This window comes from Triticum urartu, chromosome 5A, assembly GCF_056163025.1.
Source record: "Triticum urartu cultivar PI428250 chromosome 5A, HENAU_Tu73, whole genome shotgun sequence".
NCBI classification, from domain to species: Eukaryota; Viridiplantae; Streptophyta; class Magnoliopsida; order Poales; family Poaceae; genus Triticum; species Triticum urartu.
The window spans coordinates 329,195,097-329,218,047 of NC_141877.1; the positions used below are offsets into that span (position 1 = coordinate 329,195,097).

At 50.1% G+C, this 22,951-nt stretch overlaps 1 protein-coding gene across 1 annotated transcript; it reads right to left on the reverse strand.

The window, feature by feature from the left end:
- Positions 1–20,264: 20,264 nt before the first annotated feature.
- LOC147971274 (uncharacterized) lies at positions 20,265–20,710 on the reverse strand. The gene is made up of 2 exons (XM_087523900.1): positions 20,624–20,710; positions 20,265–20,504 (listed from the first exon to the last, which is right to left on the reverse strand). The coding sequence occupies exons 1-2, from the start codon at positions 20,708–20,710 to the stop codon at positions 20,265–20,267; spliced, it is 327 nt and encodes a 108-aa protein (XP_087380026.1).
- Between the last annotated feature and the right edge of the window lie 2,241 nt (positions 20,711–22,951).

The following is a 22,951-nucleotide window of genomic DNA, read 5'->3' on the forward strand; positions in this document are numbered from 1 at the left end:
CACTTTGGCATTGATGATACAAGAATGTGCTGATTACAAGTCACTTGATCCCGCTGATATTCTCGAGAGGCTAAATACTCATGAGTTCCAACTTGCTGAAAAGAGAGATCTCTATGGTTCAAGCTATGGCAGAACACGTGCACCGAAGGCCAAGGCAGTATCTGAGTCCGAAGATGAAGACTCTGGTAGCAGTCTTGGTGATCCTGAAGAACTGAGCCATGATCTGGCTCTGCTCGTGAAGAAGTTCCAAAAGTTCTCAAGATGTGGTCGCCTTGGAAGATCCTCAAGGAGCAATGATTCCTCATCCAGTGACTACAAGAAGAGGCTCTGTCACAAGTGCAAGAAACCTGGACATTTCATTCAAGATTGTCCTCAGTGGGAAAAGGAATCAAAGAAGAAGAAATACAAGGATTACAGTTCTGATGATGTAAAGAAAAAGAAGAAATCCACAAAATCCTCATCATCAAAATCCTCAAAGCCTTCATATCACAAGAAGAGCAGCTCCAAGAAGGCCAGGGCATTCATTGGCAAGGAAATGGACTATGAGGCTGAATCTGAAGAAAATGAGGAAGAGGAGTCATCTGAGGAGTCCGAATCTGGAGTGGCGAGCCTTGCTCTCGCTACTGCATTCCTCAGCAAGTCTATCTTCAACATTGAGGAAAATGACCTCACCAACAAGGCTGATGAAGGGGATGATGACTACGCTCCCACCTATTGCTTCATGGCAAAGGGTGCCAAGGTACTCAAATATACCTCCTCTGAATCAAGTGAGAATGAATTTGATGAAAACCTTAAGCCCAGCTATTCTAAACTTGCTAAGATTGCTATAAAACAACAAAGGGCTTTAGAAAAGGTTCAAAACATGCTAAATAAAAGTGATGATATGTTGGGTGAAGAAATGGATCGCACTGAAACTTTGACTGAAAATCTTCAAAGACTTCAGTCCAAGCTTGACAAACTTCAAATTCATCATAACACTCTCTTATCGGATCATGAGAAGCTTTCTTATGAATTTCTTCAAAGAAAGCAAGACCTTGAGAAGCTAAGAGTGAGTTATGAAGATCTTCACAAGGAGCGCGATTCATTACTTGCTCAACAAATCAGCGCATCTCAGGAAGAATTTGTTCCTCCATGCTTGAAGTGCATTGAACGTGAATCTGCTAATTCTTCACCTGAATGTTCAAATGCTGCTAATGTTTCAAATTCTTCACATGCCTCTGTTATAACTAATTCCTCATCTGAGGACATTGCTAGTATCACTGACAATGCAGGGCTAAAGGAATTGTACACGACAGGCATGTACAAAAGCCTCAAAGGGCATCAGGCTCTTTGTGATGTGCTTAAAAAGCAAATCCTCAACAGGAACCCTAGGAAAGAGGGTATCGCCTTTGAGAGGAAACTCAATGTTGATGGTACATATTGGAAGCCTGCGCAGTACCCCAAAACTACATGGGTTGCTGCAAAGGGACCTCCAGTTGATCCATCTAACTTATTTGGATTTGCATGTCAATCTCCTCATTCTAATGATGAGTCAATTGACTCCAACTATAAGCTATTCAAAAATTAGAATGGTGAAGTATTTGCTAGATATGTTGGCACTAACTGCAGGAACGGCTCCCCTATGAAGAAAATCTGGGTTCCCAAAAGATGCCTTGAAAATCTTCAGGTGAATGTCATCATGACGCCACCTGTGAAGAATAGGAACCCCAGATCAAATTCTTCATACGGACCAAATTCCTCATATTGATCAAAGTCCTCATATGAACATCATCGTGCTAACCCATCTGTTTCGCATGGAAGATCTAAGGATTATGGATATGTGCACTATTCTTCAAATCATTATGTCCATAAGTCCTCGAAGAATTTCTCCGCTTACTCTTATGCTTACTCTAACCCCTCTTATGTGAAACGAAATGGACTGGCTTCTATGCCATCCTTCTCGTATGGAGCTCGCACAATGATGAACTCTTTGCCACCCCTTCAGATGTGGGAGTTAAAGAAAAAGAACTAATCTCTTCTGCAGGGTCAGGTCTCCAGACGCACGTAATCGTCTGAAGAATTTGCTGGAGACCTGAGCATGCCTGAAAGGACGCAGGCTAACCATGAAGAAATGAACTTTCATTTCTCACATCCTCATATTGCTTTATCAGTTCTTTTACTTGATGAAATTGATCTGATGAATTGATGTCATATTCTTCACTGATGAAGTATATGAGTTTGTAAGCTGCACTAATTCATCTGCAGGATGATCAACCCAAAGCCACTGAGTGGGTCCTCAATAGTGGATGTACAAACCACATGACTGGTGACAAGAATCTATTGATGGATGCTCCATTATCACCGTCGCATCTGAAGCATATCATCTTTGCTGACAAAGGCAAAAGTTAGGTATTGGGTCTAGGTAAGGTTGCGATTACAAAGGATCGTGTCGGTGTTCTGGAAACGGGGGTCCCCAGACTTTCCTGCCTGCGGCCTACGGCGTGGCTCAAAGGGGAGCCCAGCGCGGCCCATCTTCATCAACATAGACCCAAGACCCTCGCGAGGGACCAAGCCTCGCGGGGCGGACGACACGGAGCTTCGTCAGGAACGGCCTCACCAGGCTGGCTCGCGAGGAGGCGGAGAGAGATCAAGGCGGGGTACCTCACGAGGTGCCCGTGACGCAAGCCATGACGACCAAGGGCGCCAGGCGGGCGCCAGCCCGCGTATTGTCCTCCTTTCCCGTTTGGTGCAAAGGGGGCAAGCGCAGCCACGGAGTACCTAGGCATCAGGCAAAGGTTGCCGTTTCAGTGCCACAAGACCAAGACCAGGAGGACCGCAAGACGGAGGTCATCGTGGAGCCCAAGACGGCGTCACCACCAGAGCTTTGTGTAGGCGAGGACCAACTTTAGTCAGGATAAGTGTACTAGATGTTCCCCTTCAAAATGGCCAATTGTTGGCGCCCTTCCCGCTCAATATTTGGGAAGAGGCCCAGGGCCATTGCCTATAAATAGGACCAGCCACCCACAAGGATCGGGGTTCGGGTTCGAGGTAAAAGGAAGGTTAGAGACAGAGATCTAGGATCAAGGATTGGATCGAAATTAGAGAGAGAGAAGGGTGACTGAACTCCTCCTATCAGTTCGTCCCCCCCCCCAGCAAAGAGCAGACCCTCGCGAGGCTGTTCTTCCTTGTATTGTTTATCATCATCAGCCCAGGAGGCAATCCACCACACCACGCACTGGAGTAGGGTATTACACCACAACGGTGGCCCGAACCAGTATAAACCCTGTGTCTCTTGTGTTGCTCTTTCCTTAGCTTAGATCTTAGCGAGGCGGAGGGGTGCAGGTAGGTAGGAGGCGAAATCTCCGCGCGCACCCCAGTGTTCGAACCTCAAGGGTCTGCCAGAACCCAAAATCCGACATTTGGCGCGCCAGGTAGGGGTGCGCCGGAATCCACCTTCTACCGCTTCATGCCCCATTGCGTCGACATCACCATGTCCGGCGACCAGGCGGGCAACCCAGATCCATGGGCGGCATGGCCCTCCCGTGCAGAGCCGCACGCCTCGGGCGACCCCATGCCCCAGGCAGCTCGCGGTCCGCAGGGCGCTGCGGGCCGCGGGCGACGCAGACAGGCTTCGACAGCTCTCACACCGCGGCAAGCGCGGTCGGCAGCAAGGGCCTCCATTCACGCCGCGACCACGACACCGTACACCCGCCGGGAACAGGCGAACTCGAGGGCCGCGCTCACGGTGGCCCGAGAGCTGCTGCAGTGCAGGCTGCTGGAGGGTGGCCGCGACGTGCTGTTGGAACAGGTGGCAGAGCTCCTGGGCTTCGCCGCCTCGGGGGCTCACCCCTTCTGCACCCAGCTCCCGTCTCAAGCCCAAGGCGGCCCCCGCGGGGGCTCCGCGCACGCTCGTGGGCTCCAAGGCTACTCCAACGCCAGCGAAGCTGTCAGCACCGGACCGGTGGCGGCGCTACCCCCACTCCCGGTCCGCGAAGAAGAAGGACTTGACACGACCCGCGGCCCCAGTGGACAGCCGCGCTACCACCCCACGGTGGGCGCGTCAAGCAGAGCTGCGTGGCACGCGGAGCACTACGGCATGGCCTTCGGGATGACGGCGCTGGAAGAATATGTGCCCCTCATGATGGACCAAGGACACCCTTACCAAGGCGAACAAGGCTCGCTCCTCAGCCCGAGCTGGGGGGACGAGGCGCCAGAAGCTGAGCCCTTCCAGGAGCCCCGGGACGGTCCCACTGGCCATGCTGGAGGCAACTATTATCGGGTACCGCTAATTCCTCAAGAGCAAGCATACGCTAATCATGGATCGCAGGAGGTGCAAGTCGCCACAGCAAGCAGCAGCCCCGCTCCCATGGTCTCCTACCGCTCGGGAGGAGCGCGCAGGGGGCTGTAGGAGAGGGGCCGAGATCCGACATCACCACCGCGGCATTCGGAGCAAGGTGTTCTCAGGAGGTAGGCCCTCTGCTGGGGAGGTGCCTCAGGGCCTGCCCCTGGCGGAGGACCCGTGGTCGTCGGGGGAACCGCTGGCGACCGCTCTACCCCATCAGCGGCGTCCTGGTTTCCGGTCGTCGTTGATGGCACTAGAGTGTGGCGCAAGGCGGGGCCCTCGTCTGGCGATATGAAGCAAGGCCGGTTCCTGTAAAGAAGGCCCAGTGCCTGTGAAGCTCGCCGCCCCGTGACACTCTCACGTAATAATGAGTGGGGTTGTACACGCCCCAGAGTCTCAGGGGTGCCGGCCTCAGGCCCTGGGGCTCCCTCCCACGCCCAGTGGTAGCACTTAGCTCCACGCTGGTGAGAAGACGTCCAAGACTAGATTAGGTGCCGGACGCGGCCTTTTGTCTGCTTTCGTTGCTTTTCCCTTTGGTTGTCGCTTTCCCCTGCTGGATTCAAGTTGGATTCGAATTTGAGATTTGCGTGTGTTCGGGGAAGGGGTGCTTAGTATCGTTCGAGCAATTCCTCGCGTTTTGGTTACCACTTCGCCTCAGCTGCCTCCCCTCGTGAGCCCCTCGCGAGCCGGGTCAGGCCTAGCTTGCGCGCAGCCCACACTGCCGCCGTCGCGTCCTCTCAGGAGGGTGTTTTACTGCAGGTCCTACGGATTCAATCAGGGAACACTCGGGACACCACAGCCTCCCACAGGCTACCTCAGGGCTAGCACGGGACAAAGGTAAACTAGCCGACCAGCGCGTCGCATAAGCCAACCACTTGGCACGGGCGCATGGGCAATGTAGCGTATACTAATACGATGAACACACGTTTTACATGAGGGGCTCCCCCTCCAAAATGCTCTCACAGCCATCAGGCCAAAACCAGAGTTCTATTCATGCAGGGTAAAGGAAGCAGGAACGATGCACAATCAGTCGGATAAATCCCCCAATGCGTCCTCAGGAGCACCACCCGAGCCGTTGCTGGCGTCGCTGAACTCGCCATCGCTGTCCGCGTCGCCGCCAGCGGCGTCAGGGCCGTTCACCACGCCGCCCTCGTCGGCAGCCACGATCACGCCGTCGTTGTCTAAAGCGAAGGCCCTGATAAGAGCATCCACATTGTCTTCCACCTAGTGCGCCAGGTCGTCTCGGACGGCCTGGGGGACTGGGGCGATGGCGGCGTCGAAATCAAAGTGCGGATCCATGTTCCGAAGATGGCTGAAGACGCAAGAAAAGGCGCCCCCGAGCAGGGCGCGGCTCCTCTCCTCCACCAACCTGTCAGCCCTGACCGACCGCGCCTCCAGCTGCGTCACCATGTCGGTGAAGAACTGAAGATTGCCAGCATAGTTGACTGCGTGCGGCTCGCCAACAGCCGCCTCGCAGATGTTGCCCAAGGCTGTGTTGGCTCTCTCCCGGAGCGTGGTGAGCATGGGGCCGTGCTCATGCTCCAGGATCCGCCGCTGACCTATCTCGTCCGCATTCTGGCGCGCGACGACCTCAGCCTCCTCCACCTGCTGGCGAAGAAGGAGCACCTCGGCCTGGGAGGTGGTTAGCTTACCTTGCGCCACCTCAAGGGCGGCCCGGAAAGCATCGGCCCGCCGCGTCACCTCCTCCAGCTTGGCCCTCAAGGAGGCAGTCCCGCCTTCAGCCTCGGCCCGGATCAACCCCAGCTTCTCCTCGAACTCGTGCTCGAGGTTCAAACGCGCCATCACCACCCGACGTCCGACCTCCTCCAGGACACGGGCTTCCTGTGCAGTGACATCATCCTCCGCCTGCGTCACCAAGCGCTCCCTCGTCTCCAGACGCTCGTACTCACGGGTACGTTCGGCGGCTTCCAGCGTCAGCGCCTCCTCGCGCTTCTGGAGCTCTGCCGGGTCGCCAGAGGCCACCTTCATCGACGCGACGGCTGCCTCGCGCAACTCCACTTGCTCCTCTAGTGAGTAGCACCAGGCCAGGAGCTCCCGAGCCCGCTCCTCCGCCGCCTCTTGCCACCGGTCGGCTTCCCGGGCCTCCTCAGCGGCCCGAGATCGGACCTCCCGTGAGGCCGCCAGCGATGCCTTGGCCTCTGCGTCGTCAAGATCACGCTGACGGCGCGCAAGGGTGATGGCGCCCTCCAGCTCGCGCCTCTCTGCAGCCAGGCGTAGGCCCTCGGCCTCAAGGCGCGCGTCTTCATCAGCAAGCTCCTCACCAAGCAGGCTCACCGCGTCAGCCGCCCTTCGAAGGAATCCTTGGAGAAGAGCGCGATGCTCCCGGGCGCGCTCGAGCACGTCTTCCACACCATCATCTGCCACGAGCAAGCACTGGGGGCCACGAATCAGCACTCCCCCTCCTGGCAGGGGGCTGGGGGCTGGCACCCTCGCGACGGCCGGGCACACCGTGCCAGAAGCCCGGCCTGGAGCCAGCCCGTCCCCGGATGAAGAGCGCAGGGAGCGCCTAAGCCAATCGCAGTCCACGATCAGGCGAGAAGCCCACGGCAGGCTGGTTATGCCACGAGAAGGCCCGCGAAGGAGGATCACGACGTGCACAGGGCCACGATGCGCCTCGGGACGGTTCGCCTCTACGATCACCCTCACCACAAGGGCTCTGCTGCTCGGAGCGCTTGAGGACGGTGGAGGGGGTGAAGCTAAGGGGGACGGCACCTCAGCCGTCTCCGCGAGCTCGGCTGGAAGGGGCCTGCGGAGCAAGGACCAGTAAAAGCAACAAAAGGATCGGGAGCCGGGAAAGGAGAAGGCTTACTCATCAGTGGCGAAGTACTTCCTACGCTTCAGCAGGCGATAAGGGTAATCATCGCCTAGGGCCTCCCTTCTCTTCTGGAGGGCCTCAAAGTCCACGCGGAAGCGGCCCAAGAGTTGAGCGCAGGGATCAACCTGCGACGAAGATGGAGCGTCAAGGCGATCTGCGTCAGGGGCGCCTGCCTGATGCGCGCTGCCAATCGCCTCGCCAGGAGAAGCAGCTGGAGCCTCAGGGGCCTCAGTCGCAGGCGCTGAGGGCAGCTGCTTGTCACCCTCAGCCTCAGCGGCACGGGCCCCAAGAGTTGCTCCCTCATGAGCGTCGCCCGGCGTTGTCACCCTGCCGGGAGCCCCCTCGGCCTCTGGCGCCTCATGCCTCCCTACTCCGCCATTTGAGGAAGAGTCGCCTTGGCCAACTGGAAGGGCAGTCACCATCATTGAGTTATCGCGAGGCCCCTGGAGGCCGGCGGGGCGCGGCCCCCACTGATCAAAGATAGGCATCTGATTCACAAAATCGCCCCTGCTCTGGCAGAGGTACAGCAAGGCCCCTCCCTGCTGGATGCTGCCAGGGTTGGGGTCCCCAGTGAGGGTCAAGAGCGCTGTCCTCAGCGCTTCAGGCGTCAGGTCCTCTTCCTGGAGCCTCATACGATCATCGCGCCCGAAAAAGGCCCACATCCGGTGGGAGTGGCGTTGGAGAGGAGCAACGTGACATAGCAGGAACTCCTTCACCACCTTGGACGCTGTCATGCCAAGCGACCTCAAGAACGTGAAGCGGTGCCAGACGAAGACGAGCCGGGGCTCTCAAGCGTCTCCTGGCCCCAGCCCGAATTGGGGACAGTAGGCGAAGTTGGCTCTGATAGCAGGGGGCTGGGCACCCCTGCATCCACATACAGCCACCGCTCAGGGAACCCAGCCGTGGGCAGAGGGAGCTTGAAGTCAACCCCAGAGGCCGCTGTCTCAGACGCGGCAACGAAGCTCACGCACGCCCAACATTGGGTAGGGTCGACAAGGCGCAGCGAGAAGAAGTGGCGCAGCAAGGCAACCGAAGGAAGGATGCCCATCATAGCCTCGCAAACAAAGGCGAAGACCGAAAGGAGGGTGATGGATTCAGGACCCAGATGCATCATGTGGATCTGATAGTGGGAAAGCACGGCATTGAAGAAATCAGAAAAGGGAGGAACCAGACCCGCCCACAGGGCGTCAGCAAAATACGGGACCTCGGTGACTATCCTGTCGATGGAGAAGTGGGATGCGGGCCAGGCCGTCGTCCTCCCGCATTCGTTGAAGATAGTGGCCAGAGCCGAGCTGACCTTGCCCAAGTTCTCGGCGGGGGCCGCCAACAGCGGCGGGCAAGGCGGAGGCACGAGTTTCTTCCCTCTTCCCTTCTTGGTCGGAGCCATGGCGATGGGAAGGGGGGGGGAAGGTTCGAGATTGGGTTGAAAACAGGAGCTGGAGTTCGGGCGGAGGAAGGGCAGAGGGCGTTCGAGCAACAGAAAGGGGAGCGGCCATGTACGACTGCGAGTCCGCCTAGCATAGCCCAAAATAAGGGGGGCGTGGGGGAACAGTGCCGCCCACGTCCAATCGACCGCCACGCGGCACCCAAGGCCGCAGGCTGTTAGGGCCCGCGGTGCTTCGCTCTTGCCCTTCCGCCTCCCTCCACGGCCAAGTCCGGGCGTGCCTTGGGCCCGGGGGCTACTGTCGGCGTTCTGGGAACGGGGGTCCCTAGACTTGCCTGCCTGCGGCCTGCGACGTGGCTCAAAGGGGGGCCCAGCGCGGCCCATCTTCATCAACACAGACCCAAAACCCTCGCGAGGGGCCAAGCCTTGTGGGGCGGACGACATGGAGCTTCCTCAGGCATAGCCTCACCAGGCTGGCTCGCGAGGAGGCGGAGAGATCAAGGCGGGGTACCTCATGAGGTTCCCGTGACGCAAGCCATGGCGGCCAAGGGCGCCAGGCGGGCGCCAGCCCGCGCAGTGTCCTCCTTTCCCCTTTGGTGCAAAGGGGGCAAGCGCAGCCGCGGAGTACCGAGGCATCAGGCAAAGGTTGCCGTTTCAGTGCAACAAGACCAAGACCAGGAGGACCGCAAGACGAAGGTCATCGTGGAGCCCAAGACGGCTTCACCACCAGAGCTTTGTGCAGGCAAGGACCAACTTTAGTCAGGATAAGTGTACTAGATGTTCCCCTTCAAAATGGCCAATTGTTGGCGCCCTTCCCGCTCAATATTTGGGAAGAGGCCCAGGGCCATTGCCTATAAATAGGACCAGCCACCCACAAGGATTGGGGTTCGGGTTCGAGGTAAAAGGAAGGTTAGAGACAGAGATCTAGGATCAAGGATCGGATCGAAATTAGAGAGAGAAGGGTGACTGAACTCCTCCTAGCAGTTCGCCCCCCCCTAGCAAAGAGCAGACCCTCGCGAGGCTGTTCTTCCTTGTATTGTTCATCATCATCAGCCCAGGAGGCAATCCACCACACCACGCACTGGAGTAGGGTATTATACCACAATGGTGGCACGTACCAGTATAAACCCTGTGTCTCTTATGTTGCTCTTTCCTTAGCTTAGATCTTAGCGAGGCGGAGGGGTGCAGGTACATAGGAGGCGAAATCTTCGCGCGCACCCCAGTGTTCGAACCTCAAGGGTCTGCCGGAACCCGAAATCCGACAGATCGACACATGGACAAAGTCATGCTTGTTGATTCCTTAGGATAGAACCTTATGTCTGTCTCAATGCTTTGTGATCTTGATATGGTTGTTTTCTTCGGCAAGTACCGTTGTGTTGTGATTATGGAAGCTGACAATTCCAAAGTCTTCGAAGGCTTTCGGAGAGGAGACCTGTATATTGTTGATTTCTCTACAGGACCACAACCAGCCGTGTGCTTACTTGCAAAAGCTTCAGAAGGCTGGCTCTGGCATCGATGACTTGGTCATGCAGGCATGAGGAATTTTCACACGCTTGCGAAGAAGAAGCATGTCATTGGCATGGAGAATGTCAAATTCCTCAAGGATCACCTATGCGGAGCCTGTGAAGCTGGGAAGATGACCAAGGCCAAGCATCCAGTGAAGACTATCATGACCACCACTCGCCCATTTGAATTGCTTCACATGGATCTCTTTGGTCCTAATCATTATTCTGCTATCTCAAATGAAGCATCTCTATATGGCTTTGTTATTGTTGATGATTATTCTCGTTACAGATGGGTACACCTTGTTACTTACAAACATGAAGTGCAGGAAGTCTTCAAACGATTTTCCTCGAGGGCTTCAACCAACTTTGGTGTGAAGATCAAGCACATCAGAAGTGACAATGGCACTGAGTTCAAGAATTCTGGTCTCGATGACTATCTTGATGAACTTGGTATTACTCATGAGTTATCTGCTCCTTACACTCCTCAGTAGAACGGCGTCGTGGAGCGCAAGAATGGGACTCTTGCTGAGATGGCTCATACTATGCTTGATGAATACAAAACGCCTCGTCGTTTCTGGACTGAGGCAATTGATACTGCGTGCCACATCATCAACAGAGTATATCTTCACAAATTCTTCAAAAAGACTGCCTATGAACTCCTCACTGATAAGAAACCCAATGTAAGTTATTTCAAAGTCTTTGGTGCTAAATGTTGGATTAGAGATCCTCATCACAACTCAAAATTTGCACCGAAAGCACATGAAGGTTTTATGCTTGGTTACGGAAAGGACTCGCACACCTACAGAGTCTTCAACAACGTTCTTCACAAAGTTGTTGAAACTGTAGATGTGCGGTTCGATGAAACTAATGGCTCGCAAAGAGAGCACCTACCTACTGTGATAAATGAACCTACACCTGAGGAAACTATCAAGTTCAAGGCTACTGAGGATGTCATTCCTACTGAAGAATCTGCTGAAGAATTCATTCCAGAACATGAAGAACATCGAGCTAATGCACCTGAAGAAAATGGTGGTGAAGAAAACGCTGATCAAACTCTTCAACGACAACCAGCTCATCCTCGCATTGCAAAAGAAGTGCAAGTTGAAAAGATCATTAATGACATCAAAGCGCCAGGTCCTCTCACACGCTCAAAAGCTTCACATTTGTCTAACTTTTGTGGGCAGTATGCTTTTGTCTCTATTACAGAGCCCACTAAGGTAGATGAAGCATTTCTGGAGCCTGAGTTGATTCAGGCCATGCAAGAAGAATTACATCAGTTCAAGCTCAACAATGTCTGGGAACTGGTCAAACGTCCAGATCCTCGCGAGCACAATATCATCGGCACAAAGTGGATCTACCGCAACAAGCAAGATGAAAATGGCCTTGTTGTGAGGAATAAGGCACGTCTTGTAGCTCAAGGCTACACACAGGTTGAAGGAATTGATTTCGATGAAACTTTTGCGCTTGTTGCTAGACTTGAGGCTATTCGCATATTACTTGCTTATGCTAACCATCATGATATCACTCTATATCAAATGGATGTGAAAAGTGCATTCCTCAATGGTAAGCTTGAGGAAGAAGTACATGTTGCTCAACCCCCAGGTTTTGAAGATCCAAAGAATCCTGACAAAGTCTTCAGACTCAACAAGGCCCTCTATGGCCTCAAGCAGGCCCCACGGGCTTGGTATGATACTTTGAAGGAACTATTCATGAAGAAAGGCTTCAAACCCGGTTCACTCGACCCTACTCTTTTCACTAAATCTTATGATGGTGAATTATTTGTGTGCCAAGTATATGTTGATGATATTATCTTTGGCTGTACTGACCAACGTTATAGTGATGAATTTGCCTATATGATGAGTGAAGAATATCAAATGTCTAGTATGGGAGAGTTGAAATTCTTCTTAGGTCTTCAAATTCGTCAACAACACAGTGGCATATTCATATCTCAGGAGAAATACCTCAAGGATGTGCTGAGGAAATTCGGCATGCAAGACTGCAAAGGCATCAAAATTCCTATGCCCACAAATGGCCATCTGTGCACTGATGAAAATGGTATTGACTTCGATCATAAGGTATGCCGCTCCATGATAGGTTCCTTATTATACTTATGTGCATCTAGGCCAGATATAATGCTTAGTGTTTGCATGTGTTCCCGATTTCAAGCTGCACCGAAGGAATCACACCATAAGGTTGTGAAGCATATTTTTCGATATCTAGCTCACACACCAACACTTGGATTATGGTACCCCAAGGGCTCGGCTTTTGATCTTGTTGGATATTCTGACTCTGACTGTGCTGGTGATCATGTGGATCGCAAGTCAACATCTGGTACATGTCATTTCCTCGGACGATCTTTGGTCTGTTGGTCCTCGAAGAAACAGAACTGCGTATCACTATCTACTGCTGAAGCTGAGTACATTGCCGCTGGTTCTTGCTGTGCCCAATTGCTATGGATGAAGCAAACTCTCAAGGACTACGGCGTCAACGTGAAGAATGTGCCTCTCTTATGTGACAATGAGAGTGCCATCAAGATTGCTCACAACCCAGTTCAGCACTCGAAGACAAAGCACATTCAGATTAGTCATCATTTTCTTCGTGATCATGTGTTGAAGGGCGACATTTCTATTGAGCATGTGAAGACTGAAGAACAGCTAGCCGATATCTTCACAAAGCCCTTGGTTGAGAAGAGATTTAGCAAGTTGCGGTGTGAGCTAAATATCCTAGAATCTTCGAATGTTCTTTATAAAGGACACTCATCCCAACACTTATGCAAAATTGATGACTTAGATGTGCAACACATGAAGAAATGTTTTACTTCAATCAATGAAGAATAACACTCTTACTGTAAAGAAATTAATGAAGAATTTGATTCTCAGAACCCTACGATAATTGTACGCGGTGTCTGAAATCATCATTCTTATACGGTGGGTCACGCCACCGCCAAAAGTTGAAATTCCTCAAATTATTCATATTCTTGAACTTTGCATAGTCTTCACTGGTTCCGTTGTTTTTCTTCATTGGCTATATATATATATGAGTTTATGTCCTCTACAGCATTCACTTATTGCTATTTCTTCAAGTTGGTTTTCTGCTAAGTGAATGTGATCGGACCCTTCCCCTCTATGCTATACTCAACCCAATCTATTCACAAATTCTTCATGTGCGTTCTATTTGAAACTCGTTCAAAATCTTCACTGTGTCCTTGTCAGCTGAAGAAATTGAGAACGGAATTTTAAAACTAATCTTATCCAAATTTTCAGTTTTGCCGCTCAAATCGTTCTGCATCCCACGATAAATTTTTAATTCACCCACGATCTTACACGATCTCCACTACACAGTACGTGGGTGACACATGTCATGCGAAGGAGAAGGGTCAGGGGCACGTTCGTCCCAAATCTTCGGGCGAACAGTTTTTCACTGCTACTATAAATACCCCCTCATCCCTTCCTCACTTCCTTTACTCCGCTCGATCTCTCTCTCCCACTCGAGCTTCCCAAACCCTAGCGCCGCCGCTACTCCATCGTCGCCGGTGAGGAAGAGCTCCACTGCCTCAACCTCGTCGTCGTCGTACTCGCGCCGACCGCGGAAATCTTCACCTCCGCCACCGCCGTAGACGTCTTCCTCCGCCAAGTTAGGGCGTGGAAGATCTACACCGACGAACTCCACTATTTCACCTCACTGTTCGTCGTGTTCTTCATTCAGGGTAATTAATAGTTACTTTTACTGCCCTCCTTGATTCGAATTTTCTCTATAAAATCTTCAAAGGTTTTTTATTCTTCAAATCTTGACAAACTAAATACCTCACATGTCATCTGTTCTTGATTCGTTTCTCTAAGCATCATTTTTCTTCAAGATTCCTCAATTGTGTGGATCTTCGATCTATACAACTCTGGAACCTAAGACAAAGAACGCTTAGTGAAAATCTTCAAGACTCATCTGGTCAAATTCCTCAAACTTGTTCTTTTTGAAAAACCTTCTGAGAACGCATATGACCTCTCCAAATTCCTCGCAACTATACTCTGTTCACAGGTACACATGTCAGCTGCTGAATCACTAGGTTCTCATCAAATTAACTCATTTACAGTGTTCCTCGAAGAAAATTTGCATACTTCTTCAGAGAATTCGATTGTTCAAATTCCTCAACTGAAGAAAATGGCTGATGCTAAAAGGCCACAGAAGGGAGGAAAGAGGCCTGAGGTGAATATAGCGTTTGAGGTCCCTGATGACATATATGTTGGGTACTGCACACCTACAGAGGAAACCAAGAATGAGCGCAAAGTGCGCAAACATAGGATAGAGAGGAGATGGACAAGATAATGGAGGGAGTACAGATATGTCACTCCTAAGTACATGAAGAAATTTGCACTCAATGCTCCATGCCCAAGAGCTCCATTGGCACCTAGCCAAGTAGCAGATCCCACCAGCCTCAAGCGCGGTGAGGACTATCCTGATGAATGGGCCAAGCGCCAAGGCAAGTTGGCCAAGCAAGCCAGAGAAGAAGTGAGGAAATTCAATGAAGACTCTTCTGTGGCTGCTGCTGCCTCTACTGAGGCCTCTGTCAAGTCGAGGAAATCCATGCCTAAGAAGCCTGCTCGTAAGACAAGTGCTTCACCAACAGTGCCCTCACGACCAAGTTCCTCAGCTGCGCCCTCACGGCCAGACTCTTCAAGGTCCTCACGACCAATCCCTCAAGATGCTCCTTCAAAATCCTCAGCACCTCCTCCAAAGTCCTCAGCTGTTCTGACAAAGTCCTCAGCACCTGCACATCTGGCCTCGTGCCAAAGGACTACAGGCATCTCCATTGCCTCTGGTGTCTCAGCAAGCTCCTCAATTGCACCAAATTCTTCATCTGGCCCCACTCTGATGAAGACCAAGGCAACTGCTGGACGAGGTCCTCGGCCAAGTCCTCAAAAGAAGCAAGTCGCTTTCCAAGTGCCACCAGAAGAAGATGAAGCTGATGATGATGAACTTGCAGAAATCATCAGAGACAGACAAGTTAGGGCCGCTAGAGCCAAAGGCACAACTGTGCCACTGCTTTTGGATCCCAAGCTCATCCTCGACTACATTGATCTCTGGCACAAGGACCCAAATACTCCTATGCCTAACTTCAAGCTGACGCCTGGTCAAAATCACATGCTGACTCATTTCATCCAAGAGGAGAAATGGAAATATGATCAAGCCAGGCAGATCAAGAAGGCCCAGTACAGAAAGGAGAAATTTCTGAAGAACAATGTTGTCACTATGACAACTGATGAACTTGTAAAAATCCAATCTGAAATCAAAACCCTCAGCGATGACTTCAAAGCCTACTATGCTGATTGGCAAGGAGCCAAAGTTAGATTTGTAAAGATAACTGAATAGTTCACTTCAAATGTTGCTGCCCCAACGCAACAGGAAATTCCTCAGGCTGAAGCATCTGCTCAGCCGACTGAAGAACATGCCAGCACCGCTGATGAAAATCAGGCTGCTGAAGAAAATGTGAGTTCCAGGGCTGATGACTGCACTCCAGCCGCTGAAGAAATTGCCAGGGCATCCACTTGTGGTGCACCTGAAGAAACTGAAGAACTCAGGGCAACTGCATCAGTTGTGCCTGAAGAAAATCAACCAGATTCCTCAGCTGCTCCTGCACCAACTTCAACTCCAATCCTTCCATCTGCATCAGATGTGAAGAAGACCAAGGCTGTAGAGCATGCTGTAGTGAAGAAAAGGAAAGCATCAGCTGCTTCAGATTCTTCAGCTCCGAAGAAAATGAAGCCTATGACAAGCTCATTTGCACATCCTATTGATGCTGTTCCCATCTCAACCAGGCCATCAAAGGACCTTATTCCTTTTGATGAAGAATATGTGATCCCCAGCGGATCTGATGAAGAAACTCCTTCTGCTGCTTCGTCTGAACCGTTGGATGAAGAAATTGAAGTGGATGCGATCCCTTCAACACCTATCATCTCCTCGCCCATGCCTCAGTTCACAGCTGAAGAGGCTGGCATTGAAGAAATGGAAGATGTAGATGTGGACATTGGCTGCTCCACACCCGTAATCAGTGATGAATTCTGGGAAATTCAGCATCCAAACTCTCCAATGTTCACCCCTCTACAGCAAATTTCTCAGTCCCCCACACAAACTGTTCACATGGGCTCTAAAGAAACTCATCCCACTGCATCTGTCCATGAGGAAATTCCAACCACTAGAGTTGAAGAAACTGCTGCTGCTGAACAACCAACTACGCAGACTGCCACTGAGGAAGAACCAGAAATTCCTCAGCCTGAAGAACCTGCGATTGAGATTCCTGAGGTCGTGATGCAACTCACTGACACTCCTCTGCCAAAGCCAAAGGATCCATTCTCACGCAAGCAAAAGTTCAAGGCTGATGATTTCTTCGGCGAGCACATATTCTTCGAAGATTATAACCCATATGACTCTGCTTGCATTAGGAAGAGGCGTTTCTGGACTGCTAGTCAAGCCAATTTCTATTCCTTAGTGCTGTTCAACAAGGAGAAGATTTTCTACCATGAGCATATTACTCACGTGGATATGGAATCTCTGCCGTGCTTCGCACCAGTCCTCAGTGTTCTTCACGATGCTGGACTGCTCAATTTTTGCTCTAACATCTGCGATTGGAATGAAGAACTGATTCTTCAATTCTATGCAATGCTGCACATCACCGGAAATGCTGAAGATGTGAATTCATGGGTGCTGGACTGGATGTCTGAAAACACTCACTACACTGCACCAACCTCTAAATTGCTTCGTGCTCTACCACCCAGTCCTCCCCTTGAAGAAGCTCGCTGCATCTATAGTGAACCTGAGCTCACACATCATTACATGCAAGTGCTGATGAAGCCTTTGAAACCAGGTCAGGCACCACGAACAAAATTCCTCGTGAAGGAATTGTTGTACGTGCCCAGAACTGTCTATCGTATTCTTACGAGGAGAATCAGTCCTATCAAAGGCCACGACTCATCTGATGAGGAAATTGTTGGCATCATGAAGAATCTGGTATTCAACATCGTTCATGGCATTCCTGTCAACTATTATGATTTCTTCATGAGGACTATGGCCAATGTTGCACTGTCTTTGTTTGAGCTGAAGCCTTATGCACCTTGGATCATGAGATTCCTCAGGACAAGATCTTAACTCAACTACAAAGCGGATTTCGAGAATCATCTCAGCTACTTGCCCCCAATTGAAGTCCTCAAGCAGACATATTCCTCAGTTGATGGAAAGGGCAAGGCACCAGCTGTAATTGATGAAGGCATTCGTCCATTGGATGGTCAGTTTCACAAAGCTGCATCTTATTCCACCAATGATGACTCTGCCACACATGACTCTGCCAATGCTCCCAAGTCCACTCCTCAAGCCACTGCTCCGCGCGTGATGACAGACCGTGAACTTCTGCTTAGTCTTCACCAGAAGGTGGATCGAAATCACAAATGGGTTAAGCGTCAGTTTGGTTCACTTCTTCACAACATGACTGCCACACACAATGCAGTGAAGAAAAACCACTACTACCTCCCTCAAGTCTTCGGTCGCACCTGGGCAATCCTGTCACATCTGTATGGTGAAGAAGATCTGAAGAACATGGGTCTTAATGAAGATTTTGACTGGTCCGCACCTCCATCGAAGAATTTCAAGAAGGTCAAGGTTCCTTCTCTGGTGGCCAGCTCATATTCTTCATCGCGCGGCACTGATGAACATGAAGATTTAGATGACACTGTGGCAGGCCCTACATCAACCAACGACCCCAACAACGCTGGCGCTCCTTCATCAACTTGATTATCTTCAGGGGCGTTAGTCCTCAGTTTCAATCCTTTTGGTCATTTGATGACAAAGGGGAGAAATTTGAGTTAGTCTCCAAGCGGGTCTATTTTATCGCCCATATACAACGTTTTTTTTTGCTAAGTTACAACTCTCGTTCTTCTGAAACTTTATTGTATCAAGTTATAATCTTAAACCCGATGGTGATTTGATACTTTTGATGCACTATGCTCTGATACTCTTTTCTGCATGTTGATTCCTCGTTAATATTATTGCACGCATGCTGAATTTCATCAGGCACCATATTTCATCATGCATTTCAAATTCTTCATATTATATGTTAAATGTGTGTATGAATTACAAGATATAGGGGGAGATCTCCATGATTCAACTCTTCAAGTGTGCATTGCTTCAAAAGAGAATTCCTCACTATGCACATCTTCAGGGGGAGTTCTTCTATATCTTGCAATCAAATTCCTCAATATCAGTATTTACACTTCATATGTTAATCCCCGTTGAAAACTTAACCTATATTGTCATCAATCACCAAAAAGGGGGAGATTGTAAGTGCATCTAGTGCCCCTTAGTGATTTTGGTGTATTGAAGACTTATAGGTTAAGGGACTAATGCATGTGTGAGTGTACACAGGTCTATAAGTCTATGAGGAGTTTGATATTTATAGGAAAAGTCGACCCCGAAAAATGAATATCTTCGACTGAAGATTTTAGTATTTCTGAAGACTTTCATGAAGACTTTGAAAGTGAAGAAATTGGTGTGTCCGTGAAGACTTGATATTTATGCGAGGAATATGAAGCTTGAAGACTTTCGTCTTCATAGTTTTGTTTTTCTCTTTCTTGAGTCATAGGAAACACCGTACTGTTAAAGGGGGTCGAGGAAATACTAAGGAAAAATTTCCATGTGATGCTCAACTCAAAATCCTACACCTACCAATCCCTTCGAGTGAAGCCATTGGAAATCTCATACAGTTCAGTCAATTTCTTCAGTGACAGAGACGAAGTTCTTCTGGTCTCTGAGGAATTTGTCCTGACTGAGGAGTTAGGAATTCGCCAGTGCAGATTGCCTACACAGCGAGGAACATGATAGCCCTAAGGATTTTGGTACTCAAAATTCTGACCGTTGCTGTGCTATGCGCCAGCTGTTCCAAAATATCTATCCACCTAACGGTCATATCATTGAAGGGCATTTATGTCTTATCATGTCGGGCTGCTCCCTAGGCTATAAATAGCTGCCCCCTACAACCACTAGCCGGGAGAGGCTGCTCTGGAAGAAACCGACACTTGTCCATTTAGAGCAACCCATCCTCCGAGGACTTTGAGCGAAAATCATCAAGTGAGGAAAAACCAAAAACCCAAAACCCAAACACCTACAAACCCCAAGTGATTGAGCATCACTGAAGAGATTGATCCTGAGTGGATCCGACGCTTGTTACCTTTGAAGACTGTGCTTCTTCCAGACGGTTAGGCGTCATGTTCTAGAGCATCGAAGAGGAATTGTGGATCGCCGAGTGACCAAGTTTGTGAAGGTTTGGAAGTCGCCTAAAGACTTACCACGAGTGATTGGAAGAGGTCCGTGTGACCTTAGTTCAAGGAGAATACGGTGAGGACTGGGTGTCTTGGACTAAGTGTCCTTGACTGGGTGTCCTCGAGTTTAAATACTCAACCGCTCCAACCAGACGTACAACTGAGACAGCAGTTGGAACTGGTCTACCAAATCATTGTCTTCACCAAGCTTACTGGTTCTATTTCCTCAACTCTTTCATTTCCTCATAACTGTGCTGTATGTTTGTTCATATCTGTGTTTGAAGACTTTGACTGAAGACTTTCTCAATTTCCTCAGTTCAATTTCTTCAGTCTGTTTGTCTTCATCCCGTGTTATCCTATGATTACGCTTCCTGTACTCTGTGCCTGTCTTCATTTCATCATGATGACTATGCTTGTATTCTGTTATGTTTACCTTTGAGTACTTATTCCGCTGCTAGTAGTTCTTCGCTAAGGAATTTCCTCACCGGCAAATTTCTCAGTGAATAATTTCATAAAAATCGCCTATTCACCCCCCTCTAGTCGATATAACGCACTTTCACTGTTTAACGTGCGGGCCGCACATGGCACCAACACGATACGAGCTTCGTCTGCCTGGTGCGCAGTCGGGGGAGTACTAGTAGTACTACTACTTTGATGTGTCGCGTCAACTCGCAAAAGTATGCAATACTTCCTCAACAAACAAGCATATAACCTTCTTATACTTTTTACCCAAAGGATCTTTATATCCATCAGACACAAAATATCTGTTCGACTGTTGGAAATTACTTTAACTGCTGATCTGATGTTGAAGTAATTGCTGCATCGCCACCAAAACCCACCATCTATTAAGCTAAAGTAGACTGAGCTAACCCCTATATTAGCATATTAGTAAGATAAACAGAAGGTACTATAAAATCATTTAGGAGGTGAACTTGTCAATCTGAATGTGGAGGGACACCGTCCTCGACAACCCAGCCCCGACCAGCAGCTTGGGCAGAACTGTGAAGAAGGTCAGCTCCTGCATGGCGATGTCGCTGGGATCCTTGCTACATGTCACCTCAATTTCCACCTTGACGGCGTCGGTCCTGCCTTTGGGCTCCCTTGGCGGCCCGTTCTCCCACAGTTTGGTCGCATAGTGCAGTGGTGGGGATGCCCCGCTCTGATGCAGACCACCGACATGGCGATAGGCGCGCCAATGTCGAGCATGCCGCCGACCAAGAAACACGTGCGGGTGTCCTCCTCCGTGAATAGCAAGAGCCGTGGCTCCGACACTGGCACTTGCAGCTGGAGCACCTTGCCGTAGTGGATCCTCTGCATGGGCATGGGATGCATGGTGCTCATGTGGTGGGGGTGCGCCGGCCGCATGCCTTCGTAGCCTCAGACGGGCATGGGGAATTTGCAGGGCGCGAGTGGACACATGCTCTGGAGATCGGCGAGCTTGTGGTAAGTGGCGTAGAGACCACAGTCTTCGTGTGGGCACTCCACCCTCACTGAGGAGAGGACGACGTCCATTGCCGGGTTCCGCACGTCAAAGCCGCCACCGCGCTCGCACTTCCGGCACTGCCACTGGTTCCAGGTGCCCTCCCTTGCACGGCACAAATCAATAGAGCATCATATTAATCAGGAAACCTGCACCTTGCTCGATCAGCCGAACGGACGAGGTGTATTCGAACCTCATACACTAGAGGCTTCAAGGGGCGGAGGCACAAGGGGCAGTGGAGCAAGGTGAGGTCCATAGAGACCATAGAGAGCTCCATCGTCGGGTCCTATTTCATCGGCATGAGCTCGCCCTCCTCGTGCACAACTATCTATCACTTTATGGCGGGGCATTAGAAAGTTTTACCATCACATATTCATACTACTTGAAGGTGCATTAAATCAACACATGCAAGTATCAAAAGGAAAGTCACGGCATGCATGCATGCATGCGTTGTAATTAATGCATCGGTAAACGCAAATTATTGAAATATATCGAGTGCACTACTTTCATGTGTCGCATCAACTCGTACAACAAGGAGAAGTTTGATTACAGTGCCCTCTTCCTCGCGAGCGTGGTGGCTCGCAGGACTAGGAGAAGCTTTCACTACACGCTCTCCCTCCCGCACGCGGTGGACATGCAGCAGTTCATTCAATGTCAGATGTCCAGAAGCATACTAGAAGTACTCCATTGTAGTAGTACCATCATTGTTCGACTTCCCGAAGAGGCGAGCGCAACCCGAACGCTCGTGTGGCAGTTTCATGTGTAGGGGAGGTAGTATAGTGACATAGTCTAGGATAGCGTGTACCGTGCCTCTAAGCTTAAAATTATTGGAATTGGCTCTAGGCTATGAGGCTGTCTCGAAGCATTTTTGATTAAAATAATCCTCCGGCCCTGCCTGTCATCCTGGTGATTGTACTTTGCACGTTGATCTGGTCAAGATAGGAATATATATTTTAATTTGTGGTGGGGTAAATGTTAGGGGTAGCAACAAATATATTGTACACTACGGGTCTTTTAGCCAAGTTTAGAGGCAAGCATTTGGGGCCAGTGCTATGATGTGTCACGTCAAATCGTACAATGAGAAGAAGCTTAATTTTACTACTAGTACGCCCTCTCCCTTACCCATGCGCGCAGTGCCTCACAAACGAGGACATGCTTTTGCTTACTACAACAAGCTATCCCTCCCGCACGCGGTGGACGGACATGCAGCAGTTGATTCGATACTGTAGAATTAGTAACATCATTGTTCGTCTTCTCGAAGAGGCGAAGAGCCAAGCGTAACCCAAACGTGGCAGTTGCGAACGCTCACGTGGCAGTCTTGTGTAGGGGTGGGGCGTGGTGCGACAGTTTTATGGCAATTCTTTTCTACTGTTGTTTGCGTCCAATAGGTGCCACCGTCGGATGCAGATCTTATGGTTATAGTGGCATTTGCTAGTGTTGCCATATCATTTATAGCCAACACATATACAACAAGCTTAGCCTCTCATCTTCTCTCTATCTCTTTCCTCACATTTATTGCATCTACCTTGGAGCACGCATATAGCCAGGCTCTTGCATGATATTAGACTAGCCACAATGGAGAGTAACATACACTAGTAACATAGACATATCCCTACACTATGTTACTATCTTCATAGTGGGTAGTAGCATAAGTGTGGTGTCATGCAAAGCTTCATTTATTAGGTTATAGACTCATATTGCATTGGGACATGTGATGTCACAGTAACTAGCTAAGTTACTCAAACTATCTCTCTCCTCATTAACTCATTACCACATAAGCAAATTTGCTGAGTTGGACACGATGTTACTACTGAAGTTACTCCCACTATGGCTAGTCTTACTTTTTTACGTCTCTCTCCTCCACATAGACAAAATTGCCATGTAAGCAGGCTATAAGCCCATTATTGTACTTGCTCTTAATAGTATAGCCTTGTAAATTGGAAAGGAGGGACTACTCCCTCCGTTCCTAAATATTTGCATTTCTATAGATTTCAACGAGTGACTACACCGTAAATGAGTACATACGAAGCAAAATGAGTGAATCTACACCGTAAATAAATATGTAGTTCTCTCATTTTCCTCTCTACCTTGGTCCTGGTGCACAATATTGAGTATACTACTACTGA

Bases quoted from the DNA above. Each gene is read 5' to 3' on its own strand.
- LOC147971274 (XM_087523900.1), bottom strand. From the start codon at position 20,710: ATGCGGCCGGCGCACCCCCACCACATGAGCACCATGCATCCCATGCCC. The intron at 20,505-20,623 runs GTGCCAGTGTCG...GGTCTGCATCAG, and splicing joins GCAAGGTGCTCCAGCTGCAA to AGCGGGGCATCCCCACCACT.